Source organism: Crinia signifera, chromosome 2 (genome assembly GCF_055691185.1).
Source record: "Crinia signifera chromosome 2, ASM5569118v1, whole genome shotgun sequence".
NCBI classification, from domain to species: domain Eukaryota; kingdom Metazoa; phylum Chordata; class Amphibia; order Anura; family Myobatrachidae; genus Crinia; species Crinia signifera.
Window position 1 is genome coordinate 32,489,911 of NC_139218.1, and position 24,369 is coordinate 32,514,279.

General features: G+C 41.6%; 1 protein-coding gene across 2 annotated transcripts in view; it reads left to right on the forward strand.

The window, feature by feature from the left end:
* Positions 1–16,407: 16,407 nt before the first annotated feature.
* The window catches only part of NCAM2 (neural cell adhesion molecule 2), a 344,278-nt gene continuing 336,316 nt past the window's right edge, over positions 16,408–24,369 (forward strand). Inside the window, exon 1 of one of the 2 annotated variants that reach the window (XM_083171879.1) lies at positions 16,408–16,699. In XM_083171879.1, the coding sequence (XP_083028005.1) occupies positions 16,648–16,699 (52 nt within the window). In that variant the 5' untranslated portion in view covers positions 16,408–16,647. The remainder of the gene's footprint in view (positions 16,700–24,369) is intronic. The other variant, XM_083171880.1, reaches the window with a different exon arrangement.

Genomic DNA, 24,369 nt, shown 5'->3' on the forward strand with positions numbered 1-24,369 from the left:
CTGTGCTGGCTCCGGCACTCTGCAATATCTTTGTTGTATATATATATATATATATATATATATATATATATATATATATATATATATATATACTGTATATATATATATATATATATATATATACATATATATATATATATATATATATATATATACATTATATGAAAATTCACATACAATGAATTAGAAGTGCACTTCATATAAAACTTCATCTATAAGACATTACAAGACATACAACATATTCCATAAATAGGCTCTCTCTTATTTCAGGTATGAGGCTTTAAAATGGCTTAACATAGGCATCAGATAGTCTAATAATTCAGGCAAGGCATAATTTCATAGTTACCAGTACTGCACAGGATTTGATGATAATCTCTTTATTAGTAATTGTAATCCATCACTGGGGGTAAACACTAATCCGAATGTTCACTCCTCCCTCCTATAGCAAATGGAGGTGAGCACAACCAAAAATTAACCAGCAGATCATCAGGCTGCCCAGTGGCTTTTTGTGGGGAGGGGGCTGGGCTAAAGATGCAAGTTGCATCATTTAGCTTCGCCCTGTCCTCAAAGACCACGAATTGCTGAATTTGCAGTAGGGGGACATCTACATCAGCCCCCCTCCAGGAGAAGAAGACTTAAAAAGTAGGCAACCTTGACTAAAAGGATATGATAATTCACCTCTCTAGTAAGTCTAAGGGGGGTATTCTGGTTCGTTCGCAAAAGCACAATCACTCTCTAATGGACATATAGGCCTGATTCAGACTGGATCGCACAGCTGCTAATTTGCTGTGTCTTGGGATCAGGTTTTTGATACCCAGCCAGAGATAAATCCCGCCCTGTGCAAGCCTGCCAATTGCTGAGAAAGGCTTGTGAATAGCTTGGGAAATCTTTGCAGCCACGAGAATACCTTCAGATTTATTCACAAGCCGCTCACCATTGAATGATTTTTTCCAGATTGTGCAGTCGGTGCGTAGCCCAGGACTAATTTGGGGGCTGCGAATGAACCAGACCAGAGCTGACATGACGCACCCTCCCTTCAAACGCCTGAGCATGCCTGCGATTTCACCTGACATTGACAGAAAATGTCCCGTTACCACCCCCAAACGCCGGCTATCTGTCAATCACCATGCGAACAGCCAGTGATTAAGAAAGTAGCAAGGCTTTATCACAGGATGGCCTCTCGCATGCGTACTATGTGCCTGGCCAGCAAATTCACAGCTGTTCGATCAGGTTTAAATAAGGCTCCATGTGGCTTCCACAAACTTAGTGATTATTTTATTATTTATCCAATAAAAAGTGCATGGGTTCAACAGCAGCATGGGCGTTGTCATGGGTAGCATTACTGACTCACAGCACTGAGGTCATGGGTTCGATTCCCACCATGGCCCTAACTGTGCGGAGTTTGTATATTCTCCCCGTACTTGCGTGGGTTTCCTCTGGGTACTCCGGTTTCCTCCCACAATCCAGAAATATACTGGTAGGTTAATTGGCTTCCAACAAAATTAAGGCAGTAATTAATGACTGTGTGTGCGTGTACATGTGGTATGGAATATAGATTGTAAGCTCCACTGGGGCAGGGACTGATGTGGATGTTCAACTATTCTCTGTGCAGCGCTGCAGAATATGTGTGCGCTATATAAGAAACTGTTAATAAACAAACAGTAGAGCATTTAGATAATGTTGTAACCCTTGGACAAACGCCAGCATTTCTCAGTCACTTTCCTTAATCACAGAATAGAATTCTTGTCCACGTTAACACAACCAATGGATCTCACGCCTCATGTCAAATACAGGAGCACCGTACAGTATTGTGTCATGTCATCAATTGATTTATCCATAGTACACCGATACATGTGTTTGCAGGCCTGCAACAAGAGACCATTCAAAGGACCAAACGACATAAACAAGGCTAATCAGTCAGAGGCGGATCAAGACACTGAAAAGCTGGGAACGCACTTATTAAACGTCAGAAATCGCCTACATATCTCATGACCAATAACATGTAAATAACAGCATACTTGTAGCAGAAAATAGACCGTAAATGCAATACAACATATTTACAGTACTGTACAGTTTACAATGTATCAGCAACCAAGATAATACTGCAGTCGTGCTTCTCTGTCTGATCACAAAACTCTTCTGTTCTCCTGCCTCTGGGCCATTGCTAATGAAAGATGCAGCTCATAGTGACTGCAGGCAGTCAGCAGCCCTGTTCTAGAGCGGGAAGGCAGATATTGTATAGCATTGTTGGCTGTTAAGAATATCTGTCAGATAAAAATGGTTCTTGTTGCATCCCAGCTGCTTGTCAGAGTCACACAATCTATTGATGACAGAGAGAACGGTAGAATATATTTCTGTCACAGCTGATCTGTATTCTCCTCACAGCTTTCCTGAACCAGCCTTGTCTTGTTCTCTGTATAACCAATTGTATTTAATAATATATTTTGGGAGGTTTTGTTCAGGAAACGGGGACATGAAACATATATTTCAGACTGCAATGAAGTGTCCTGGTTTTAAGTCTGGGTTTAAAATTACTAGCCAGTGAGACGGAGAAGTTGAGTTTCTGAAATTGTTTTCTTAATATTTTCCTTGTGGTAAAATGGATTTGCTGCAGAGTCCCAATACTTGTACCTATCAATACACACTGAAAGGGCTGATCATTTCAGATGATGCTCTATATACAGTTGGAGCCGACTCCATCTTTGCAGTGGATGCCGATTATTCCGCCATCCGCCGCCAGCGGCCGGCTACTGCCAGGAGCGTGCGCGCACGTGACGCTCACATGCACCGTGGCGACGGAGCTTGGCGGGGGTCCCCGCTGCTTCCCCAGTCGTCGCCGCCGGTCCCCATAGGCGCCCCGACCCCCCAGCCCCCCCCCCCCCCCCCGAACTGGGCAGCTTCCCTCTCAAGTGGGGACGGGCAGGGAGATGCTGCCCAGCCGCCGTGATACTGGCACACGCATCCTAGTCTCTAGCGCCAGCACTCGCCAGTGAAAGGCATCTGGCGAGCGCCGGCCAAAGATGGAGCCGGCTCCATCTGTATGACAGGATTTATTCCTACCAGGGCTATCATCAGGGGGAATCTGAGGTAAATGGGGCCCCGTCCCACACCTAGACAGAAGGATAGGGCCAACAACAGCAGAATGATGTGCAGGGAGGACTTCTTAAAACAAACCTTCTCTGCACATCAGCCCTTTGTGGATTGTTCCTGCAGATCCACAATGATCCACCTATATGTGAACACAAATATTTTTTTGTTTGTCCTGGTCTCTGCAATTTTTGATGGCAGCCCGGATTCCTACCTATCCACCATATCGATTTTGGCAGCACAGACCTAATTTCAGTGCACTGTCCTGCCACACCAACTGGGGGGCCCCAATCTCCGGGGAAAGTGTGGGAGGTTGGGAAGCCCACTCTAACCTGCTGTTCTATAAGTCATGAATAGATGCTGTGCTCAGAGGAAATGAGTGCTGGGCATGCTCCCATGACAAATATGGGGTGTATAGCTGGTGGCTTGGCATTCCTCATGTGGTCACGCTCCCTGTTACTAGGCCACACCCACTTTTTGGACACGAAACATGATCTCCTGCTCCATAAAGTTGAGAGGTTTGGTTTGCTGACAGTGTTGTAAAACCCATCCAAAATAAGAGTGAAGTAAGGTAAGAGTAAGAGTAAAGCTGGCCTTGCACTTATACAAAAGTGACTAAGTTGTACGAGGAGACTGTGTTGATACATTTTGCTATATGACACTTATATTGGCCCTTATTCTGATCTGATCGCAGTACAAATATGTTCTCAAAATAGGCAAAACCATTTGCACTGCAGGTGGGGCAGATGTAACTTGTATGGCGAGAGTTAGATTTGTGTGAGTTATTTTGTTTCTGTGCAGGGCAAATACTCTGCACATGTTACATCTGCCCCACCTGCAGTGCACATGCACAAACAAATTTTTACTGCAATCAGATCTGAATAAGGGCCATTGTGTGTGACTGGTTCTGTATACAGAATAGACAAAACTGTAATTGGAAAAAGTTGTGGCTGCTACATTGTAGCACTTTTTGTACAGATGCAGGGACTCAGTCGCACACAGATACAATGTGCATGTCATATATTAAATAAATCAGTCTCATTGAGCATCCTAGTCATTCTCAAGGTACCCATACACGGTGCGGTTGTGCCATGCAATGCGATGCTCGCTCCCGCGGGCATCGCATCGCACAGTACAAAAAGTATGTGCTGCACATACTCTTTGTACTGCCCTCGCATCACATGCAAATTGCATGTAAAATGTGTGCGTTGCAATGTGATGCGATATGATCCAGCCCATAACGGGTGCAATCATCGCACTGTGTATGGGCACCTTAAGATAAGTTTTCACTAGAAGGTTCTCACACAATCTGGTGTGGCTACAGCAAAGATGTTTGAGGACATATACAGTATGTAAAATGCAGTACTGTATATGGGCAAATACAAAGAGGAACAAAGTGACTGTAACATAAATTCAAAAACCATATACAGGTAATTAAGGGGATCTGTCATGAGACTCAACAAGGGGAGTATGCAGCAAAACCATACTCACGTCTCAGGAGACTAAATTATTACAGATGTACTAGCCCAGCATAGTGTAGGAGACGCAGATTATTTCAAATCACATATTCTGTATCTAATACACAAGCCCTGCCAATTATTATACAATGATTGCACAATTCCAATTTCATGGATTTTATCCACAGTTACTGGACTCTCTGCCTCTCTCTCTCTCTCTCTCTCTCTCTCGACCAGATGTATCAAGCTTAAAAAATGATACATGGAGAGTGGTAAACAGCCAGCCATTCAGCTTTTAACTGCCATTTTACAGGCTCGGTTTGAAAAATGATAGGTAGAATCTGATTAGCTGGTGAAGTCATCTTTTACTTACCTCAGCCATAACCAGTAGATAGTATTATACAGGGAATAAAGCTAAAGGCATAATACTGTAAATTGAGAGTAATTATAGTCCCAATAGTGGAAGCCCAATCAAAATGTCATAATAGTCTACTGCGTTGGTTCCTTGTGGTGCCGTGAGGCTCTTGCGGCAGTGCTTTGAGTTGATGGAGACCAAATCAAATTATTTATGATGAAGGTGATAATCAAAACTAGTGTTGGACGGTGTGCTTAGCAATCTTCCCCGGCAGTTACGCCAATTATAAAACATGTGAACAATCAGAAGTAATACTGTACACCACTACTTAACTGAACATAATGTTGCCAGGCACAATTTATGTCATTTTGTTTTTATTTCTAACCCCCTACCCTACACATAGATCCAATAAACAGGTGGTACTCCACAACTTATACACGTGCTGAAAACGGGGTGTTTAATCAACGTTTCGGTACTTAAAGCATCAGGACAATCACAAGTTTTATTAGTAAACAGGTTTATTCTTGGTGTGCGGTGAGAAAATGCTGTTACAATGGAAGAACATGGATCAGGGGCCTAACTATAGCACCGCAGCCCCCGCGACCGCGGGGGGGGCGCTGTGCATGTGCGGGCGCCGGGGGCTGCAGTGCTATAGTTACACCCCGTTCCCCCGCCGCCATCCCCCGCAGTCTTTACCTGTCAGTGTCTTCTTCAGTACGCGCTGGTCCCGGCTCCCTTCTTCTGCTGTGAGGACCACAACAAAATGTCCGCCCCAATGTAGCAGACAGTTCTCTGAAACTGTCTGCTGCATGGGGGCGGACATTTTGTGGTGGTCCTCATAGCAGAAGAAGGGAGCCGGGACCAGCACGTACTGAGCGTAGGTAAGACTGCGGGGGATGGGGGGGATTGCATGGGCGGCGAGGCGGGGGTTGGTGCGGCGGGGCGGGCGAGGGTTGGTGCGGCGGTGCGGGCAGGGGTTGGTGCGGCGGGGTGCATGGGTGGGCGCCCTCCCTTTAACGGCGGGGGGCGCCCAAAAGCTAGTTATGCCATTGACATGGATTCACTGTTGTTGTTCTCGCCAAGCAACTTGAGTATACTGGTAAATCTTGTTCAAGTGGTCACATGACTAAGTGCTAGACAATAATGTGACGGGATGTTGTAAGGAATAATCACCCCATTGTGGACGGAGAACCATGGCAACAACAACAATTTGATTTCTATCCCTGTACCCTTATCTATCTAAAGACTAAAAGTGACAGACAGCTTTAAAAAGAAACATCAATAATACATAAAAAAAATCATATACATTAATTATAGTACAGTTTAAAATAGATTATAAAAAGTCCCTTAGATTTGCACAAGGAACATTAGATCCATATTCTAGCACTTCTGCCTGTGAGAAAAATAAATAATAGAAGACTGTGTTCCTTTCTTCAACTTGTAAAAAAAAAAAAAATCATGCAAAGTAATGCGTAACTTCAGAACAGCAGAACATCTGAGGGCCACATAAATAAGGATATATGCTTTTTGTCTTTTTTTTTATTTTTTATTTCACAAAATAAGTGCAATCATAGTGTTATACATGCATACAGAGGATAAAAGGCCAAGGCCTAGGTGATGGACCATGTCAATCGGACATTGCAATCTTGTTCCCCATTAACCCCTAACTGTTCTGCATTTCATGGAGCTTCTATTGAGTTTACAGTACATGGAAAAATTACTCAGTAGGTGCCCGATTGGACCATTTGTCCAGAACATTAGTAGTAGTTAGCCATATATATATATATATATATATATATATATATATATATATATATATATATATATATATATATATATACACCAACAATAGTGTCCTCAGCGACCTTACTTAATAATGTCCCTCAAACATTCCAATATATGAAAAAATCAATATTTTTTTAAATAATAACAATACAGTTGTAATAGTTCTTTTTGTGAGAAGTTTTTTCTCTTTTTATTTTCAGTACAAGTGACCAATACCCCATTGGGGTATTGGTCACTTGTACTGAAAATAAAAAGAGAAAAAACTTCTCACAAAAAGAACTATTACAACTGTATTGTTATTATTTAAAAAAATATTGATTTTTTCATATATTGGAATGTTTGAGGGACATTATTAAGTAAGGGCGCTGAGGACACTATTGTTGGTGTAGTGAGGTGTTGTCTATCCCAACTAGTAGGGGATAGAGTGTCAGCAGCAACAGCCTAGGAGTACATTTTAAATAGCGCAATCTTTGGGGATTTTGTTGTTATATATATATATGTATATATATATATATATATATATATATATATATATATATATATATATATATAGATAGATAGATAGATAGATAGATAGATAGATACAGAAGTACCAACACACTCGCCATTCCTAAGAATGGGGTGCAAACAGCACCCACTTCCCAGGATGGGGTGCATTGGCCTGTGACCACACACTCTAGTAAATACAAACACAGGGGGCTCAGCACTCACTGCAACAAACTAACTCACCTTAACATTCAAATAATCAATTAAATAAATAATGGGGTTTTAGTTTATGAATTGATCAATGCATTAAGCTTGCAGCCCATCGCCAAGGGACCCCATTTCACTGCAAGTCCTACACTAACAACTGGTTTTCATGGGAACCTGGCAACTGTAAAAAAAAAAAAAATATATATATATATATATATATATATATATATATATCAATCAATCTCTGGTGTCCGGCACTCCGTGTTGCTGATAGATGATTATTAGGGTGCCTTCCTCTGGTGTAGGATGACTTCTGCCCAATAGTATATACAAAAACGGGGCGGCACTCCAATGGATACAATAAACCAAAAAACTTTAGTTTTTAATGGTGCAGGTGATGGCGATGCCATCACCTGCACCATTAAAAACTAAAGTTTTTTGGTTTATTGTATCCATTGGAGTGCCGCCCCGTTTTTGTATATATATATATTTATATATATATATATATATATATATATATAGACCAGAACGGCGGCACCCGGAGGCTTGGTAAATAAAGTAACAACTGCAGGTTGGCGTGATCACGCCAACCTGCAGTTGTTACTTTATTTACCAAGCCTCCGGGTGCCGCCGTTCTGGTCTATATTACGGTTGGGGTTCTCCCCTTAAGGAAGGCACCGGAGCCAGTTACCCGATTAAGTGGTTGTGCTGCTCTTCAAAAACTATATATATATATATATATATGTCCAATGTGTAAGTGCGGCACTCAGGAGACTGGTTACAAATAGACAATAGTCACAAAAGAGTCAAACTCAAATTGAGTGCTATCGACGTTTCGGGCTGTTATGCCCTTTATCAAGATGAAAAAACATATAGACAGTACTTACATTTATAGAAGAATATAGTGACATACACCCGTGCAACTTTCACCATGGCCAGCTCCCGACGGAGACTGGATGACGTCACAGGCGTGACCCAGCGCAGACGCCTCCAGCGTCTCCAGGGGGCGTGGCCACACCTCCGTGTACCATCACCTAGGTGACAGAAAAAAACAAATAAAGTTTAAAAGTTGGCTGGTGAGAACCTGTAAGGGAAAATAATTTTATGTTAAGCGCAGAAACTGATAACAAGGCAATATAATATATGCAAGCGCTCCAAATGAACAGGTTATACAAATGTAATGAGCAAAACTTTAAGAAACAAGAGAACGGCAGCATTTCATTAAGACCGTGCGGTTGCACGGTTTGCAGCTTGTGAATCCAACGTGCCTCCAGTTGTAGGAGCGCACGATTGCGGTCACCACCTCTGTTATTCTCCGGTATACAGTCTATGATTTTATATCTTAGACTTGACAAAGAATTTATTTGCTGTATATGTTGGAACAAAGGATAATCCTTTGTTCAATACCTCTGTTTCAACTGTAGTCAAAGTTCTTGCGGAGAGATTGAATACTATATTCTCCTTGTGTACTTGCGCTTTGGTTTGACGGGCCCACTGGCCTCCGTGCCTGGTGACTTGTCTTTTGAACGGGCAATTTTGCCTCTCATAGTTACCCCTAAAGGGGGCCTTCTTCGAGCTCTAAGAATATGTTCTTCAAAAAATGATGCTGAAAAAGAAATCAACAACATGATGAAAAATTTTCTTACAAGAGGCTACCCGTGGCAACTATTAAAAAACACTAAAAACACTAAGAATAAAGTACTGAGTATGGACAGAAGTTCTGCTTTATCCAAACCCAACAAAACAGATATTGAGCATAAAATCGTTTGGACACAATGTTTTTCCACTAACAGTGATATACTCATGAAAGCTGCAAGATCAATGTGGTCATTGATCACGACTGATAAAAACCTTCCATCACTCAAGATCAGCAAATTTATGCCCTCCTACAGACGCAGCAAAAACATTAAGGACATTGTCGTTCACAACGATATTTCCAGACTCAACAAAGACCCTGCAGGCACCATCAGACGCAAAAACATAAACTTCAGATGTTTGGGCTGTGTGACGTGCAGCAGTCTCGAGATAGGTGACCATTTTTTTCATCCCAGATCTGGATCTAAGTTGAAAATTAACTTTCCACTCACATGCACGAGCAAATATGTGATATACTATATAAAATGCCCGTGCGGACTCATGTACATTGGTAAAACTATTCGCATGTGTAAGGAACGCATAGCAATGCCCAAATCCAGCATACGTGCAGCACTTTCTGGAAAGGGATCAGAACAGCCGGTAGCGCGGCATTGGAAGGAGAAAATGCATTCTTTGTCAAGCCTAAGATATAAAATCGTAGACTGTATACCGGAGAATAACAGAGGTGGTGACCGCAATCGTGCGCTCCTACAACTGGAGGCACGTTGGATTCACAAGCTGCAAACCGTGCAATCGCACGGTCTTAATGAAATGCTCTCTTGTTTCTTATAGTTTTGCTCTTTACATTTGTATAACCTGTTCATTTGGAGCGCTTGCATATATTATATTGCCTTGTTATCATACAGTTATGTTTCTGCGCTTAACATAAAATTATTTTCCCTTACAGGTTCTCGCCAGCCAACTTTTAAACTTTATTTGTTTTTTTCTGTCACCTAGGTGATGGTACATGGAGGTGTGGCCACGCCCCCGGGAGATGCTGGAGGCGTCTGCGCTGGGTCTCGCCTGTGACGTCATCCAGTCTCCGTCGGGAGCTGGCCACAGTGAAAGTTGCACGGGTGTATGTCACTATATACTTCTATAAATGTAAGTACTGTCTATATGTTTTTTCATCTTGATAAAGGGCATAACAGCCCGAAACGTCGATAGCACTCAATTTGAGTTTGACTCTTTTGTGATTATTGTCTATTTGTAACCAGTCTCCTGAGTGCCGCACTTACACATTGGACATATATCTCTCCCAGAGTCTGTTTGGGGGATTGAGGGCACCGGAGCAGTTGATTTTCTTTGCAAGCCAGTGCCGGTTATTTGTGGACATATATATCTATATATATATATATATATATATATATATATATATATATATATATATATATATATATATATATATAGATATATATACACTCTCACTCTCCCGGCACTCTGTTGCCCCTTGCTAGGGGTGTCTTGCCCTGGTGCCCTCCGTGGTGGATGCCCCACTACTATACTCTCCTTGTCGGCGGCGGCACTCAGGGACTCAAACTGTGACAGCTTCAGTGAAACATTTATTCGTTCTACGTTTCGGAGGTCTCGCCCCCTTCGTCAGGATACAACAAGTGTAAAACACAGCACACATTAAATACACTTACCCCATCCGTCTCCTCCCCCGTCCTCCGTGGCTGGCATCTCTTCCGGCGTGCTCCGGCCCCGACTTCCGTCACGCAGCGTCACGTAACGTCACCTCCGGCGGCTACGTCAGAGCCGGCACCCGATTGTTGCCATGGTTACCGCGGGCTTCGGGGACACATTCAGGGATAACCTGTGGGCATACAACGATATATATATAAATCAATCGTGAATAAAAAATTACTATTCAAAACATTCAAAAACCTTACAATAACAGGTTATCACACATTTGTGCATATCAGCCTATTGTGATTGTATGACTGCGCCTAAACGCACAGAATAATTATTACTTAAAGTGACAGTGCCTTATAAAAAAACGTGAAAAAGTTATATGTATAAAAAATTCTTTTGCAATTTGGTCACAGACCAAGCAAAGAGACCCAACTGACATAAAACAACATACATATCAGCATGTGTGTCCATCTCCCATTGGGCATGGCCACACATGAACCAATTGATAGCAACCTGTATATTCGCTCTAAACACTTCCTTGACCGAGTCCTAGATCTAACTCAAGACCCTCTTAGGTACAGGATATACCGATTACTGTTTAAAAACAGGGGATATCTGGTTGTTGTTATGTTGTCCCCACTGTCCTGTGTGCTCAGGAGAACTGCTCTGCACCGGTGGTGCTTTCGCTGGTGTGTGAATCTAAAGTCAGGTTTTTTATGATTATACTTTTTAGTTATAGTTTTTTAAAATCCCAATGCTCTCAGTTTGTTAACAAGGTTATGGCGTTGAGTTATGCATTGCTACAAAAAATGAATAAGCCCCAAGGACTCATTTAACCCTCTGGGGTAAATGGTGTCTAGGCGGAATATCCACCTTGACTCCGTTTGCAGTAACTTCTTCGCCCTATTGCCCCCTCTGATGTTTACCGGGACCTGATCGACAATTTTATATTGTAAAGTAGCCATCCCATGTTTTTTTTCTAAAAAATGGCGAGCTACTGGCTGATCGCTCTTGCCAGTTTGAATTGCCGCCCGAATTGCTGTCCTGTGCTGCGCCATGCGGGTCTTGAACTGGCACTCCGTCTTGCCGACACTTTAAGTAATAATTATTCTGTGCGTTTAGGCGCAGTCATACAATCACAATAGGCTGATATGCACAAATGTGTGATAACCTGTTATTGTAAGGTTTTTGAATGTTTTGAATAGTAATTTTTTATTCACGATTGATTTATATATATATCGTTGTATGCCCACAGGTTATCCCTGAATGTGTCCCCGAAGCCCGCGGTAACCATGGCAACAATCGGGTGCCGGCTCTGACGTAGCCGCCGGAGGTGACGTTACGTGACGCTGCGTGACGGAAGTCGGGGCCGGAGCACGCCGGAAGAGATGCCAGCCACGGAGGACGGGGGAGGAGACGGATGGGGTAAGTGTATTTAATGTGTGCTGTGTTTTACACTTGTTGTATCCTGACGAAGGGGGCGAGACCTCCGAAACGTAGAACGAATAAATGTTTCACTGAAGCTGTCACAGTTTGAGTCCCTGAGTGCCGCCGCCGACAAGGAGAGTATAGATATATATAGATATATATGGCTAACTACTACTAATGTTCTGGACAAATGGTCCAATCGGGCACCTACTAAACAATTTTTCAGTGCCCGTTTGAGCATTTTTAAACGGGCACTGAAAACTCACCTATTCATCAAAGCGTACCCTTCCACTGCATAAACTAACTGGTTCTCCGACCCTTTGCCTGTTTACATCCTGCTATCTAGCCATCACCCACTTGCTTGCACCTCATGTAATCTGTTTGTCTCCCCTTCCTACTAGATTGTAAGCTCCTCCGAGCAGGGCCCTCTTCCTTCCTGTTGTCAAAGCCCACTTCTCTTCACATTTCACTCACAGCTATCCTATACTCAAACACTCAGTGATCATCTTCGTTTGCATACTCATCTCCATCATTGGCCTCAAGCCTCTAGTTATATGTTTATTGAGTCCTCACGACTTATATTTAAGCTGTAATGTGTATTAAACTGTGGCGCTCTTTATTTGTACTCTATTTTTGTTATTTATTCATTGTAATACTGTTTTTTCTCCGTGTACTGTTCCTTTGTACGGCGCTGTGAAATACTTGTGGCGCCTTATAAATAAAATTATATATATATATATATATATATATATATATATATATATATATATATATATAGTAGTCCAATCTGGAGTAGCACTCCTCTCCTAATAGAATGTCCGGTGCTCGCCACAACCCACTCAAAGCAGGTAACAATACATACAGCGTAGAGGTGGCACTCGGGTAATCAGCAGTAAGACACGGACCCCCTTGTTAGGTCCCCAAGGGGGTCCGTGTCTTACTGCTGATTACCCGAGTGCCACCTCTATGCTGTATGTATATATATATATATATATATAATCCAATGAGACCGGCACTCAGGTCTTCTGCATATGTGCACCAGCATACTGGCTCCGGTGCCCTCTAGCAAGAGGGGATGAGGCTTCAGTGGTATATGAAGCAGGAAATAAGAGGCCCTCGGAGACTGTAATAGTTGGTGAAGCGTGAAGGATATTTAATCCATGTGCATAGCAGAAAACGTTTCAGAGCTTGGGGACCCCGTCGTCAGTTCAGTATATATATCCATGTGGTGATCGGCACTCCAGAGGTTGACACCAATAATGTAGGTGTCTGGGTGCCTTGCCTGTGTCAAGCGACACTAGTGATAGCAGAGGAGGGTTGGGGACACTCTCAGGACTTGAGACAAATGGAGACAGGAGACACTAGGTCAGGTAGCAATGTTTCGGTCTCTTTATTGACCGTTTTCAAGCTTGAAAATAGGTCAATAAAGAGACCGAAACGTTGCTACCTGACCAAGTGTCTCCTGTCTCCATTTGTATTTGTCTCAAGTCCTGAGAGTGCCGCCAAGCCTCCTCTGCTAGATAGATAGATAGATAGATAGATAGATAGATAGATAGATAGATAGATAGATAGATAGATAGATAGATTCTACTGTACTGAATTATTCTGGGATTTGCACATTGATGTCAAACATTCAGAGGGGTATAACCTAGTGCGCTACACAGCAGTATATCAATTATAGTCTTTGTAAGTCCCCAACAAACTAATTCCTTATAGCTGAAATGCAAAAAGCAATATTATGCTGCTGGAGTGGAGGTCAGAGGCGAATTATCCACAAGCCAACCTAGGCTTGTGGCTAGGGCCCATCAGGTACTGAGCAGCTTCATAAAGATATCCTGGTCATTCAAATGTTCCCAGAGGAGCATTGTGCAAATCTCACATGATGTCATGACATCACATTGACCTTCCCACACTCCCAAAGTCCCTTCTATGTACTTTGATAAGATACAAAATATTTGAACACGCAAAATGGTCTTCGCAATATGGTCTCCTCCACTGTATGGCAGCAGTCAGTTTACTTTAAATGTGATACCAGTATTAAGTCTACTTCCAAAAGACCTAGGGGTAAATTTACTATGGCAAGAGTTTTTGGAAGTGTGAGATGTGGTCCAAAGCAACCAACCAGAGTCTACATTTTATCCTCTAGAACAGTGATTTTCAACCTTTTTACCTTGCAGCACACTAAATAAGATTTTAAAATTGCCAACGCACACCATGGGATCCCCACAGGGCAAAACACATTGGCCCCCACAGGAAATAAATCAAACCTATTGGCCCCCATATAAAAAAAAAAATCACAGTAGTCCCCACAGGTAACAAAAATAAAATACATTGACCCTTTACATGAAAAGAAGAGACCAGTAAAGAACAGTTGAACTGGTGGTGGTTGTAAACTGGTTTGGGCAGCTCTAGATCTGGGGGCACACTTGAGAACAGCTCAAGGCACACTAGTGTGCCACGGCACAGTGGTTGTAAAGCACTGCTCTAGAAGGTGCTGGGAAAAATGCACTTGTGCCAGGATGTCCAAAGCTTGCAGCACGAGATCACAAGTACACACAGCGCCATTATTAGATGGCATTGTGTGCTAGGGCACAAGCAATGAAAAGCTTAGCATTTGGTAAGTGCTCCATAATATTAATGGCCATTGATTTTCCCTACATCGATGGTTGACTGGAAAGAACCATTAAGTTTAAAACCCTAACGGTATACTGCTGGCATTGCTATCACTGGTTTGGGCACGTACAGAAGCAACTTAGCTCGCTTTGATGTCAGTAACCGAATCAGCGGACAGTTCTCTTTCTGAATACACAGTGGCGGCAGCTGTTGTGAGTTAGACAGTGTAGAACGACTGACTGACAGCTGAACTTAGCCAATGACAACTCAGCGAGGACAGACAGCTCAACAATCCTGGCCCATCGTCTACTATGGTATCTAACAATTTATGGTCTTTTTTACTTTTTAAACTTCCAAAGCAGCCTTTTTATACATTTAATGGACGCAGTATAATAATAAAAAAAACCTGAAAAAGTAAATCGCTTGAAACATCTTTCCCTATGTCCCAAACCAGACTGGCTAAACACATATTGCCATTTAAATAAATTGTCCAAGTTGGAGCAAAATATATATATATATATATATATATATATATGTATATATATATGTATATATATATATATATAAAAAGATGGAGCCAGCCTCATTCTTGCAGGGACTGGCGATAGTATCACCGGCCCCCGCCAGCGGCCGTCTCCCGCATGGAGTGCGCACGCACAAGACGCTTGCATGCCTCGTGGCTACGGAGCTGTCTACGGGTCCCCGTCGCCTCCCCCAGTGCCCCTCGCCACCCCACTGTCCCCCTATCCCTGCGTGTCTCCCTGAAGTGGAGACGGGCAGGGACCCACAGCACCACCGTCCTGAAACTGGGATGCGCGTGCTTGTGAGACACACGTGCATCCCAGTCAGATGGAGCGCCGGCGATCGCCAGTGAGGACATTCCAGCCAAGGAATATCAGGGTTGCCGACTTTAAGATTCTCCTCTCCGGGAGAAGCCCGGAGAGGAGAGTTTCAGAAGCCGCTCAGGGGGCGGGGCTTATGAGTGACATCACTAAGCCCCGCCCCCATGCTGTTAAAGCATCAAATTCACATATCTCCGTGGAGGGGGCGGGGCTAAAATGACGCGATTGTGCCATTTTAGCTCCGCCCCCTCCTCTGAGACCCGAGGATTGCAGCATTTTAATGCCGCGATCCGGGGGTCGGCGGGGGTCCCCCCTGAATCCGGGAGGGTTGCCCACCCTTCCGGGGGGCCGGGAGGGGGTACCCGATTTTCGGGAGACTCCCGGAAATTCCGGGAGGGTCGGCAACCCTGATCTATATGTATACTGTAGATATCTATCTAGATAGATAGATAGATAGATAGATAGATAGATAGATAGATAGATAGATAGATATGAACACACACAATCGATCTTAATCAATTAAAAATCACTCTCACTTGATGGTGGGTTTCCGGGACTAAAACACACATTTAATGACAGCTGCATTTGTATATTAATTTATGAATGTTAACAAATCGATTAAGATAGATTTTTTAAGCACGATCATCATCGGCCGGAATCGTCTAACATCGGCCGTAATTGACTATAGGTAAATACAGCATACTGCACCCCCCGAACTCAGTGCTGGGCGAGTTTCTAACACAGACCCCTAGAAGGGTAACCGCGGTCCCTGCCTTTTGCATTACCCACTGCTGCATCGCTCCAAAGCAGCGCGGACGAATCCCTGAGCCCGGAGAGTGTGACGTGCTCCTTGCGGATGAACACCTTAGCCGCCTGGTGGCTAATATAGAGCTGCAGTCAGACTGGTGCTCATCACTTTCCCAGGACTGGTGCTGCTGGCTGTGTGTGTGTAACAGAGCTGTATTCTGCATTCTTCCCAGCCACTCATTGTGCATGCAACAGAGAGAGAGAGGGGAGCAGGCACCAGCCTCAGCTATACAGTGTACATTCTAGCAGCCTGTAACTACCTGGGAACTGCGCTAAGGAAGGAGCTGTCCAGCACTTTACCCTCCTGATCATGACATTCTATTATGTCTACCTGCTTGGATTACTTGTCAGCGGCGGGCAAGGTAGGAATTCCTGATATTAAAGAACTAACCTGCAACTAACGACTCATTAGGATACCATAGTTGTCAGCTTATGCATTGCTGTCAAGGGGGGACCAGCGAAATTTTGCAATGCATTTGAGTTTTTTGCAACTAATAAATCCACTCCAAAGGTGCCAGTTTGTGCATTGCTGTAAAGGTGGAAAATTTGCATGGCATTTGAGTTTTTCTTTATTTTTCTTTGTATTTCTTTATTTTATTGCATCACTATGTTGTGTTATGGTTGGATTGGAAGAAGCAAGCAGTTTAGGCTAGGTCAATGTAGCAAATTAAGTATATTTCTTTTAGGCTTTTACTGTGGATGTTGTGTGTTAGCACTGATAGCTGCCACTGTCTGAGGTTGTATTTAAGTACAAACAGGCTGCTAACTTATGTGCTGCAGATAAGCAAAGTGCTCTGCATAAACCTATCATAGTACTGCATGTATGTGCTACCATCGGCTTTCATTTTGGCAACAGTCTGAGTTTTTGCAGGGAATCTATCAATGTTTATCAACGCTTCTGCGTTGCATTTATTTTTTGAAGTTCACCTTGAAGGGAGCTGACTGCAACGACAGTAAATATCAATGTGTTTTCTGATGGGTTTTCACTGTTAAGGGTTTCAGAAGCAATGTTGTAATTATCAAGTCACCAAAACATCAAGTTCTGCATGTTAATGGACAAATTAGAACAAGGTTGAAGCGATCTAATTTTGTACCAGCAGGGGGAGCTAGTGTTCTGCAGCTGAACTCCAGAACCCAGTTCACCCAGTTGCCTGAACTATGTGTTTGGAAAAGCTATCCCCACACTTTATGTCTGTCTTCTGTCATCCTCAAGCACAACTTGACATTTTGGACATGAATGCATCATTTCTTCCCACAAGAGACAACGGCCATTCGAGCTTATTGTCTTGATCCTATGCAAATACAGTACAATAAAAATTCAAATAATAACAACTTAATCCATGGGATTATTTTTTTTTTTTTTGTAATGAGAAAAAGATCAGCTAAGTTTAACCATCGACAGTAATATGTTTAGCAAAAGTGGCCTGCCATTTCAGCCTACTGAGATAGGGTCTTGCAAACCAATTAATGTTCCGTGGAAGCCCTGCTTGCTGGCATAATGAGATGTCAAAACCTACTACATTAATATTTCAGCTGAAAAAGAAAAGGAAAACAAGAGTCGTGACTCTTTGACGCTCAGTTTGGTCAGGCAGCAAGGTCTTACTAGTTTAATATGCATGCCAGCACACTAGGATTGCCTTTCTACTAACATAGCTGTGATTTAAGCAGGATCACCCAGGAATGGGAACCGCCGAGTGGTTGAGATTACTCAGCCCGGTGCTTGCTTATGCTGTCCTTGGTTCATTAATATGACAGTGGGGACTCTTGGAAAGTGAAATCATTGATTGTGCATTGAGCATAAAGGGATGATCAAGTGTTCAGTCCTGTGTGTACACAGGAAAACACTGGCTGCACCAGTGGCAAGCATCTGAAATAATTTAGGAGTCCATGTTCAAATGACTTCCATCCAAAAATAAAAGATAATAAAATATCAATGTAACTTGATTACTATATATGTATGTAAGCCATATCCGTCACACCCCTGCACATCTGTTAAACACATATGTGTTTTGTATTTATTTATTTTTTTGGACATTTAGATTGTAAGCTCTCCTGAGCAGGTATTGTTTAATGCATGGTTCTCTATTAGTATTGTTTGACTTGTTACCATTTTTATGAAGAGTATGGTTTATACTGTAAATGCTTTTTGATGTATTAAATACTGTAAGACGCTGGTGTCATTTGTCACACTTGGTAGTGTCTTCTTAATTCTATTTTCAGAAACTATTTGGAAAACCCTATCACTATCAAACTTTAGTTTCAGCAGTTTGCAATATACTATATAATCTGCATTCACCAAGGTCCTTTTTAATCCGTTCGATTTTGCATTCTCCTCCCAAGCATCGAGGTATCACGACCATAATCGTATGCATGATATAGATAGCATTACATTATTTTCAAAAGTTATCCTTGAATGAATACTTCCAGTTCCAAGTGTTAGACATTAGAGTTGTTAATAGTCCTATCTAATATTAATGAGTCGCTCCTTAACTCACCGTGTTATTAAATTCAATTTCAATCTAATGACTGGAGATAGGAACCAGTAAAGAATAATTAAAATTCTAATAGTCAAGTTAAATAATATTCATCCTATGTCTTATTTATACATGCAGAAGATGGATGTGGCGACTTTATTTTTTCACCTATTGGCAACAATACTGTAACACGATAGTCTAATGATATATACCATTGTCATATTGATTATATATAACGTAGGCAGCTGTGCAACTGCAATTACAACATCAATTTAAATCATAAAAGAGAACAGGTAAAAAGCTATCTGCTCATTTATTTGTCACCTTTATCTGATTTAATATATATTTATATAGTTAGTGGAGCGATGACAGGTTGCGTAGAAACAGTTAATGCATCTCTCGCAAAGGTTGATAGCAATGAATTTCATCTCCGTCTACACTGTGGCACTATTCTGGGTCACTGCTTCTTACATACATTTTTTTAATTCTGATGGGATTCGACCACTTTGCATAAATCATGGCAAAATAAAATCTGTATTGCTGCAGGCAGTATTGCAAGACATGCAAGATGGGAGTTGACTGTAACAGCCAATCAGAATAGTCTTCTCATTTATTGAGCAGCTTCTAAAATATAATAGATGGAATATGATTGGTTGCCCAAAGCAACATCTCATCTTCAATCGAACTCCCATCTTAGTAAGTAAACCCCACAGAGTGTACTCCTATACCTGGAATCCTTACTGAGTTGTACCTTTTGCATTATAATATTTCTCCAGTGAACCTGTACATAGCCATGTGTAGTCTAAAAGGCCTAATTCACATATTAGAGTGTTTCAGCTACAATTAATGTTTATATTAATGATATCCAAATGATTTTGCAACTTAATCATTCTTTATAGTAATAATATACTGTACACCATACTTACGTTTTGCTGGTTCCTTCCAGGGGATGTTAGAGGCAGATTCCAGGGTGCCTCATCACAGCCCTGCCCTCCAATGCACCATTTATAAATTCAGGGCTTCACACAGAAGGCGGCCAAGGCTTAAAGACAGTTCCCCATGAATTGTAAACATGCCCCAATTCAGCCGATTTCACAGGACAGGATCTGGGAGGGTTGGCTACTATACTGGGAGTCCAAGGAAACATCATGAAATTGGAGAGTGTCCAAATGTACTTGGAGAGTGGATATGATAGATTGAGATTGAGATGATTGAGATTGGGAGATTGGGTTGATTGGGTATGGTAAACCCATATCATGAAATGAGTTGCGATTGTTTTATTTACTAAGTGTGACTGTTGTCATATTTATGTTTTTTTGTTTTTGTTTTTTTGCTTCTTGTTGTTTTTGTTCTTTTTCTATTATAAAAAGTCCATCTGGTTATTGTTCTGTTGAACCATTGAAAAACCAGGTGCCCAAGTCATGTGGGAAGGGATTATTCTGGTTCACTGATTCCCAAACTGGGTGCTCAGGAACTTGCCAGGCTGTGCTGAATTGGTCGACCCAGTGCTTGTGGCTTCCAATAATAAAACACAGTATGTGGACAAACATAAGCAAATCCCATCCCCTCACCACATAACAACCTACAGTAAGGATAACACTTAAATACAATTTATTGAATTGAAAAATTACAATTCTGATACTCTGGAACACTGATTCAAAAAAGTTTGAGAAATACTTTTTAGTTCCCTTTAATAAAGTAACTTAACAAATGCTGCTGTTTGATTTAAAAAATATATTGGATAACACAACAGCATTATGCACTGATAAGTTATTCCACATTCAATGACCCCATACATCTTGCAGTACCCTATTCAGATGCAGCTGTTAATAACACAAAGATGTTTTTACAGTGGTCATCGTTAGAGATTAGAAATTATTAATTTCAAATTTCGTTGTTCACAGAGATAAAGCTAAGAAAGAAATTTAAATCTGAAACAAAATTGTATACTGAAATTGTATTTTTGTACCCAGTTATTTTTTAAATCCATTTATTTTATAAATTTGTTTATTTTGCAATAAAATGTTTTTTAATTATCCTTTTTGTTTTTTCCAGAAGTAATACTGTATATTTATTAAGTTTAGGTTAAAAAAAATATATTGGCGCAATATTAACAAGCTACAAATGTATTTCTTTTTAGTTATTATTAACACATACCCATTATTAAATCATTCTACATTTTTTAGATAGAAAAATACTTTTTGTTGAAGTACAATACTTTTGATCCACTCAAAACCTGATCCAAAGTACAACTTTAATCTCTATATATAGGTCAAGTGTCCTTTTGTGTCCCTGAAACACTGCCATCTGTTGGCAGTGAGTGAAACTACATCTATTTCTCATTCACACATGCACAAACACAGAGGCAATCACAAGGTAGCAGACTAGCTTTCGAAGCATTTTCTTAGAGTGGAATCACTAGTAGTAAATCCTTACAAATGGTACTCCATACTGTAAGTACTGTAATAACTTATTGTGTTCAGTATAATGTAATGGTATTAATAAGTTACATGTGCATCTCAGTACGCTGGCAATCTGTATCTCCTGCACACCCAAAATGTTCCAAGTGTTCAAGTTGAAGGTAAAAGTACCTGTTTTGGCCATCGGGCTATCTGTTTGGTCACAGCAGCATTTAATATATCAGGAGAAGAGTGTGCTGGTTGTCTAGTGGGCAGTTACATGTTGGGTAGTGTTATAGTTTAAGTGAGGTTAGGGTTGCATATGTCACAGGCAATATACAAAAAGAAAAGGAATATGGACAAGTGGGATATTACAGTTTGCAATTTATACATTATAATGAAAGGAGCAGTGTCTGGATGATAGATCCACAACATAAATGCCAGCACATGCAATAAGTACACAAGGTCAACAAAAAGTTGACATGATAATGATTGATACATAAATGGTGGATTTTTATGACCCCCCCCCCCCCATATTTTCAAAATATTTATTTGATTTACTATCTGAATGGACATCTACCATATGGGAATAGCAATCGGTGGTAAGTGAAGTGTCTGCAACGGTACACATAAACATCTGTTGGCTTTCAGACATTGTAACTTTTTGTCTCTGCGACTGTTCATCTGTTCTTCAACCATTCATCTGTTTCTTGGCCGTTCATCTGCCAACCTTTGTGCAGTACCTGTTAACATTTTGTATCTCATGGCCCAAATGCATGTTGACCATTTTTTGTCGACCTGTTGATTGTTACTCTCAAATGTGCACAATTGAACCAGGAGTTCTGGTGGGTTCCCACACTGTATGAAGCCTTTCTCATACAGTTTTCAACAAGTGGTGTGGCTGTGCCATCATTGGGGTAGGGGTATTTTTATGCTTCTTCTTTCAGTGTGAGGCCCTATGAAGGCTTGTTCTCAGGCTCTTTGTACCCCCATCCCCTAGAGCAGATTAAGGGCCAGATGTATCAAACTTCAAGAATTGAAAAAATGGAGTGAAAAACAGCCAGCCAATCAGCTCCTAACTCTCATGTTATAGACTGGGTTTGAAAAATGCCAGGTAGGAACTGATTGGCTGGCTGTTTATCACTCTTAACTTTATCACTTTTTGAAGCTTGATACATCTGGTCCTCAGAGAGAAGCGGACCTATGTGCAGGTACATTTCTTGGGTGATGTACATTGGCATACTGCATGTTATTGTATATTACAGCTGCAGAGCTATCACTGACCTTTCCAGGGATAGATAGACAAAAGTGGATAAATTGGATTATGAGTAGGGTGACCAATCCCAGGAACGGGATCGGTGGGATCCCAGGATTTGGCCACAAAAACGCCGGGAGAATCCGCTGACACGCTGCACAGCTTCTCCCGTAACTGGCTGAATGGTGCTACACAGAGTGACCTGGTCAGAGGTCATGCTGCATAGGCAACACACCTGCTCCACCCACCTTGCTCCCTTCTGCATGGCTCCCAGCTGCACTGCCTGTACTGTTTGCACTGCTCGCCCTCCGCACCGACCCCCTGTCTCCCGCCTGCTCAGCTCCTGCACTCGCCCAGTTCCCGGCCCCACTGACATATGGTAAGTAAATATGCTGTGCGGCTGGGGCATTTTTTTCTTATTAGGGAAGCATCCCGAAATTTTCAGGATTGAGGATTTTTCAAACGTGAATCCTGGGATTGGAAAAATGACCCAGGATTGGCTTTCCTAATTTTGAGGGACTTAGATTTGTTGAATAAAACACTTGGATTCCCCTCCTAGCAATCTGGTAGTCGATGTATTGGGGGATCCTGTTTGAATTGGATTACAGTATTGGAAATGGCAATACCACGCCCCAAACACTGCTTAACCTGATTCAATGAAAATAGATTCACAAATGAATCAAGGGAACACCATAAAATAACAACAGTTAATGAAAGTCACCTACAGTATAGCTGGTACTCCCATTAACCCTTTCCCCACCCTTGGCATGTATCTCATGTCTACAAGTGCGTAATTTCCAGGCTACATTGGTCATACAAGAAATACAATGTATGGAGCTTTGCAGCGGACTTCTTAGAAAATAACTGAAGACAATACAACCAGCAAGCTTAATATAAGTGCAATAATACTGTAGCTACTGTCATGATATATAGGTAGCTGAAAAATATTCTAACATTTTATATTAAGCAAAAACCTTTAGTTTGATATTTTGAGCATTGCATTATGTACAGTACTGATTAAGCGCCAAAATGGTCAGTTACCGCAAGGATTAGGACTCAAAGTTATCATTGGTTAATGATCGTTTGTGGGTAACAGGGTGGAAGTGGTTAGTCAATCATTTTGCATGTGTCTTGCGGCCCGCAGCCGCGTCTTCAGATAGTCTTGTAAATGCTCTGCTGGCTTAGTAGTAAAGGACATTCTGAGCACCAATAGGGTTGAAGAAAACGGGGATAGGAGATGCTGCACGAGATATTACGGATGAGTTTAGATGGTTCTGCTTATGACTCTGTCCTAATTAATTAGGATAGAACCAACTACCTTAAAAATTTTCATGAGCAACATTCCTTAAGGAGTAAATTTCAAAAGGGTTGGTGGTGCTTCCCCAAGTCAGAAAAAAGTTTCAGAGAGTAAAGAAGACTCTTTTTTGGGAGGGGCATAAGTTGTACAGTTCTAATACTGTATATCCAGTGGTGAAAGATTCACATACATATGCCTATGTGTGCACAATTGTACATATGTACAGTATGTGTATTTTCTTGGTAAGTTTCGACAGTATGATCAAGAAATAAGTTAGTTTAAAGCATATTTCGATTTTCATAGCTAAATACCCTCTTGTGCCGCACATGACTCGCAGTCAGTCCAGTTTCATACATAACAAGCGGCAAGAGAGATTATTTCAAATGGTGCTATTGCTAAGTATAGCGGACATACAATTTATTTATTATGGCATAAAATTACAATTCATGTGGTATAGAGCTGGGGTAGCCAACCCTAGTCCTCGAGAGCTACCAACAGTGCATGTTTTGCAGGTCTCCTCACAGAATCACAAGTGAGCTAATTAGCTCCATCTGTGTATCTGTTAAAATGTGTCAGTGATTAATGAGTGCAGCTGTGCAGCAGCTAG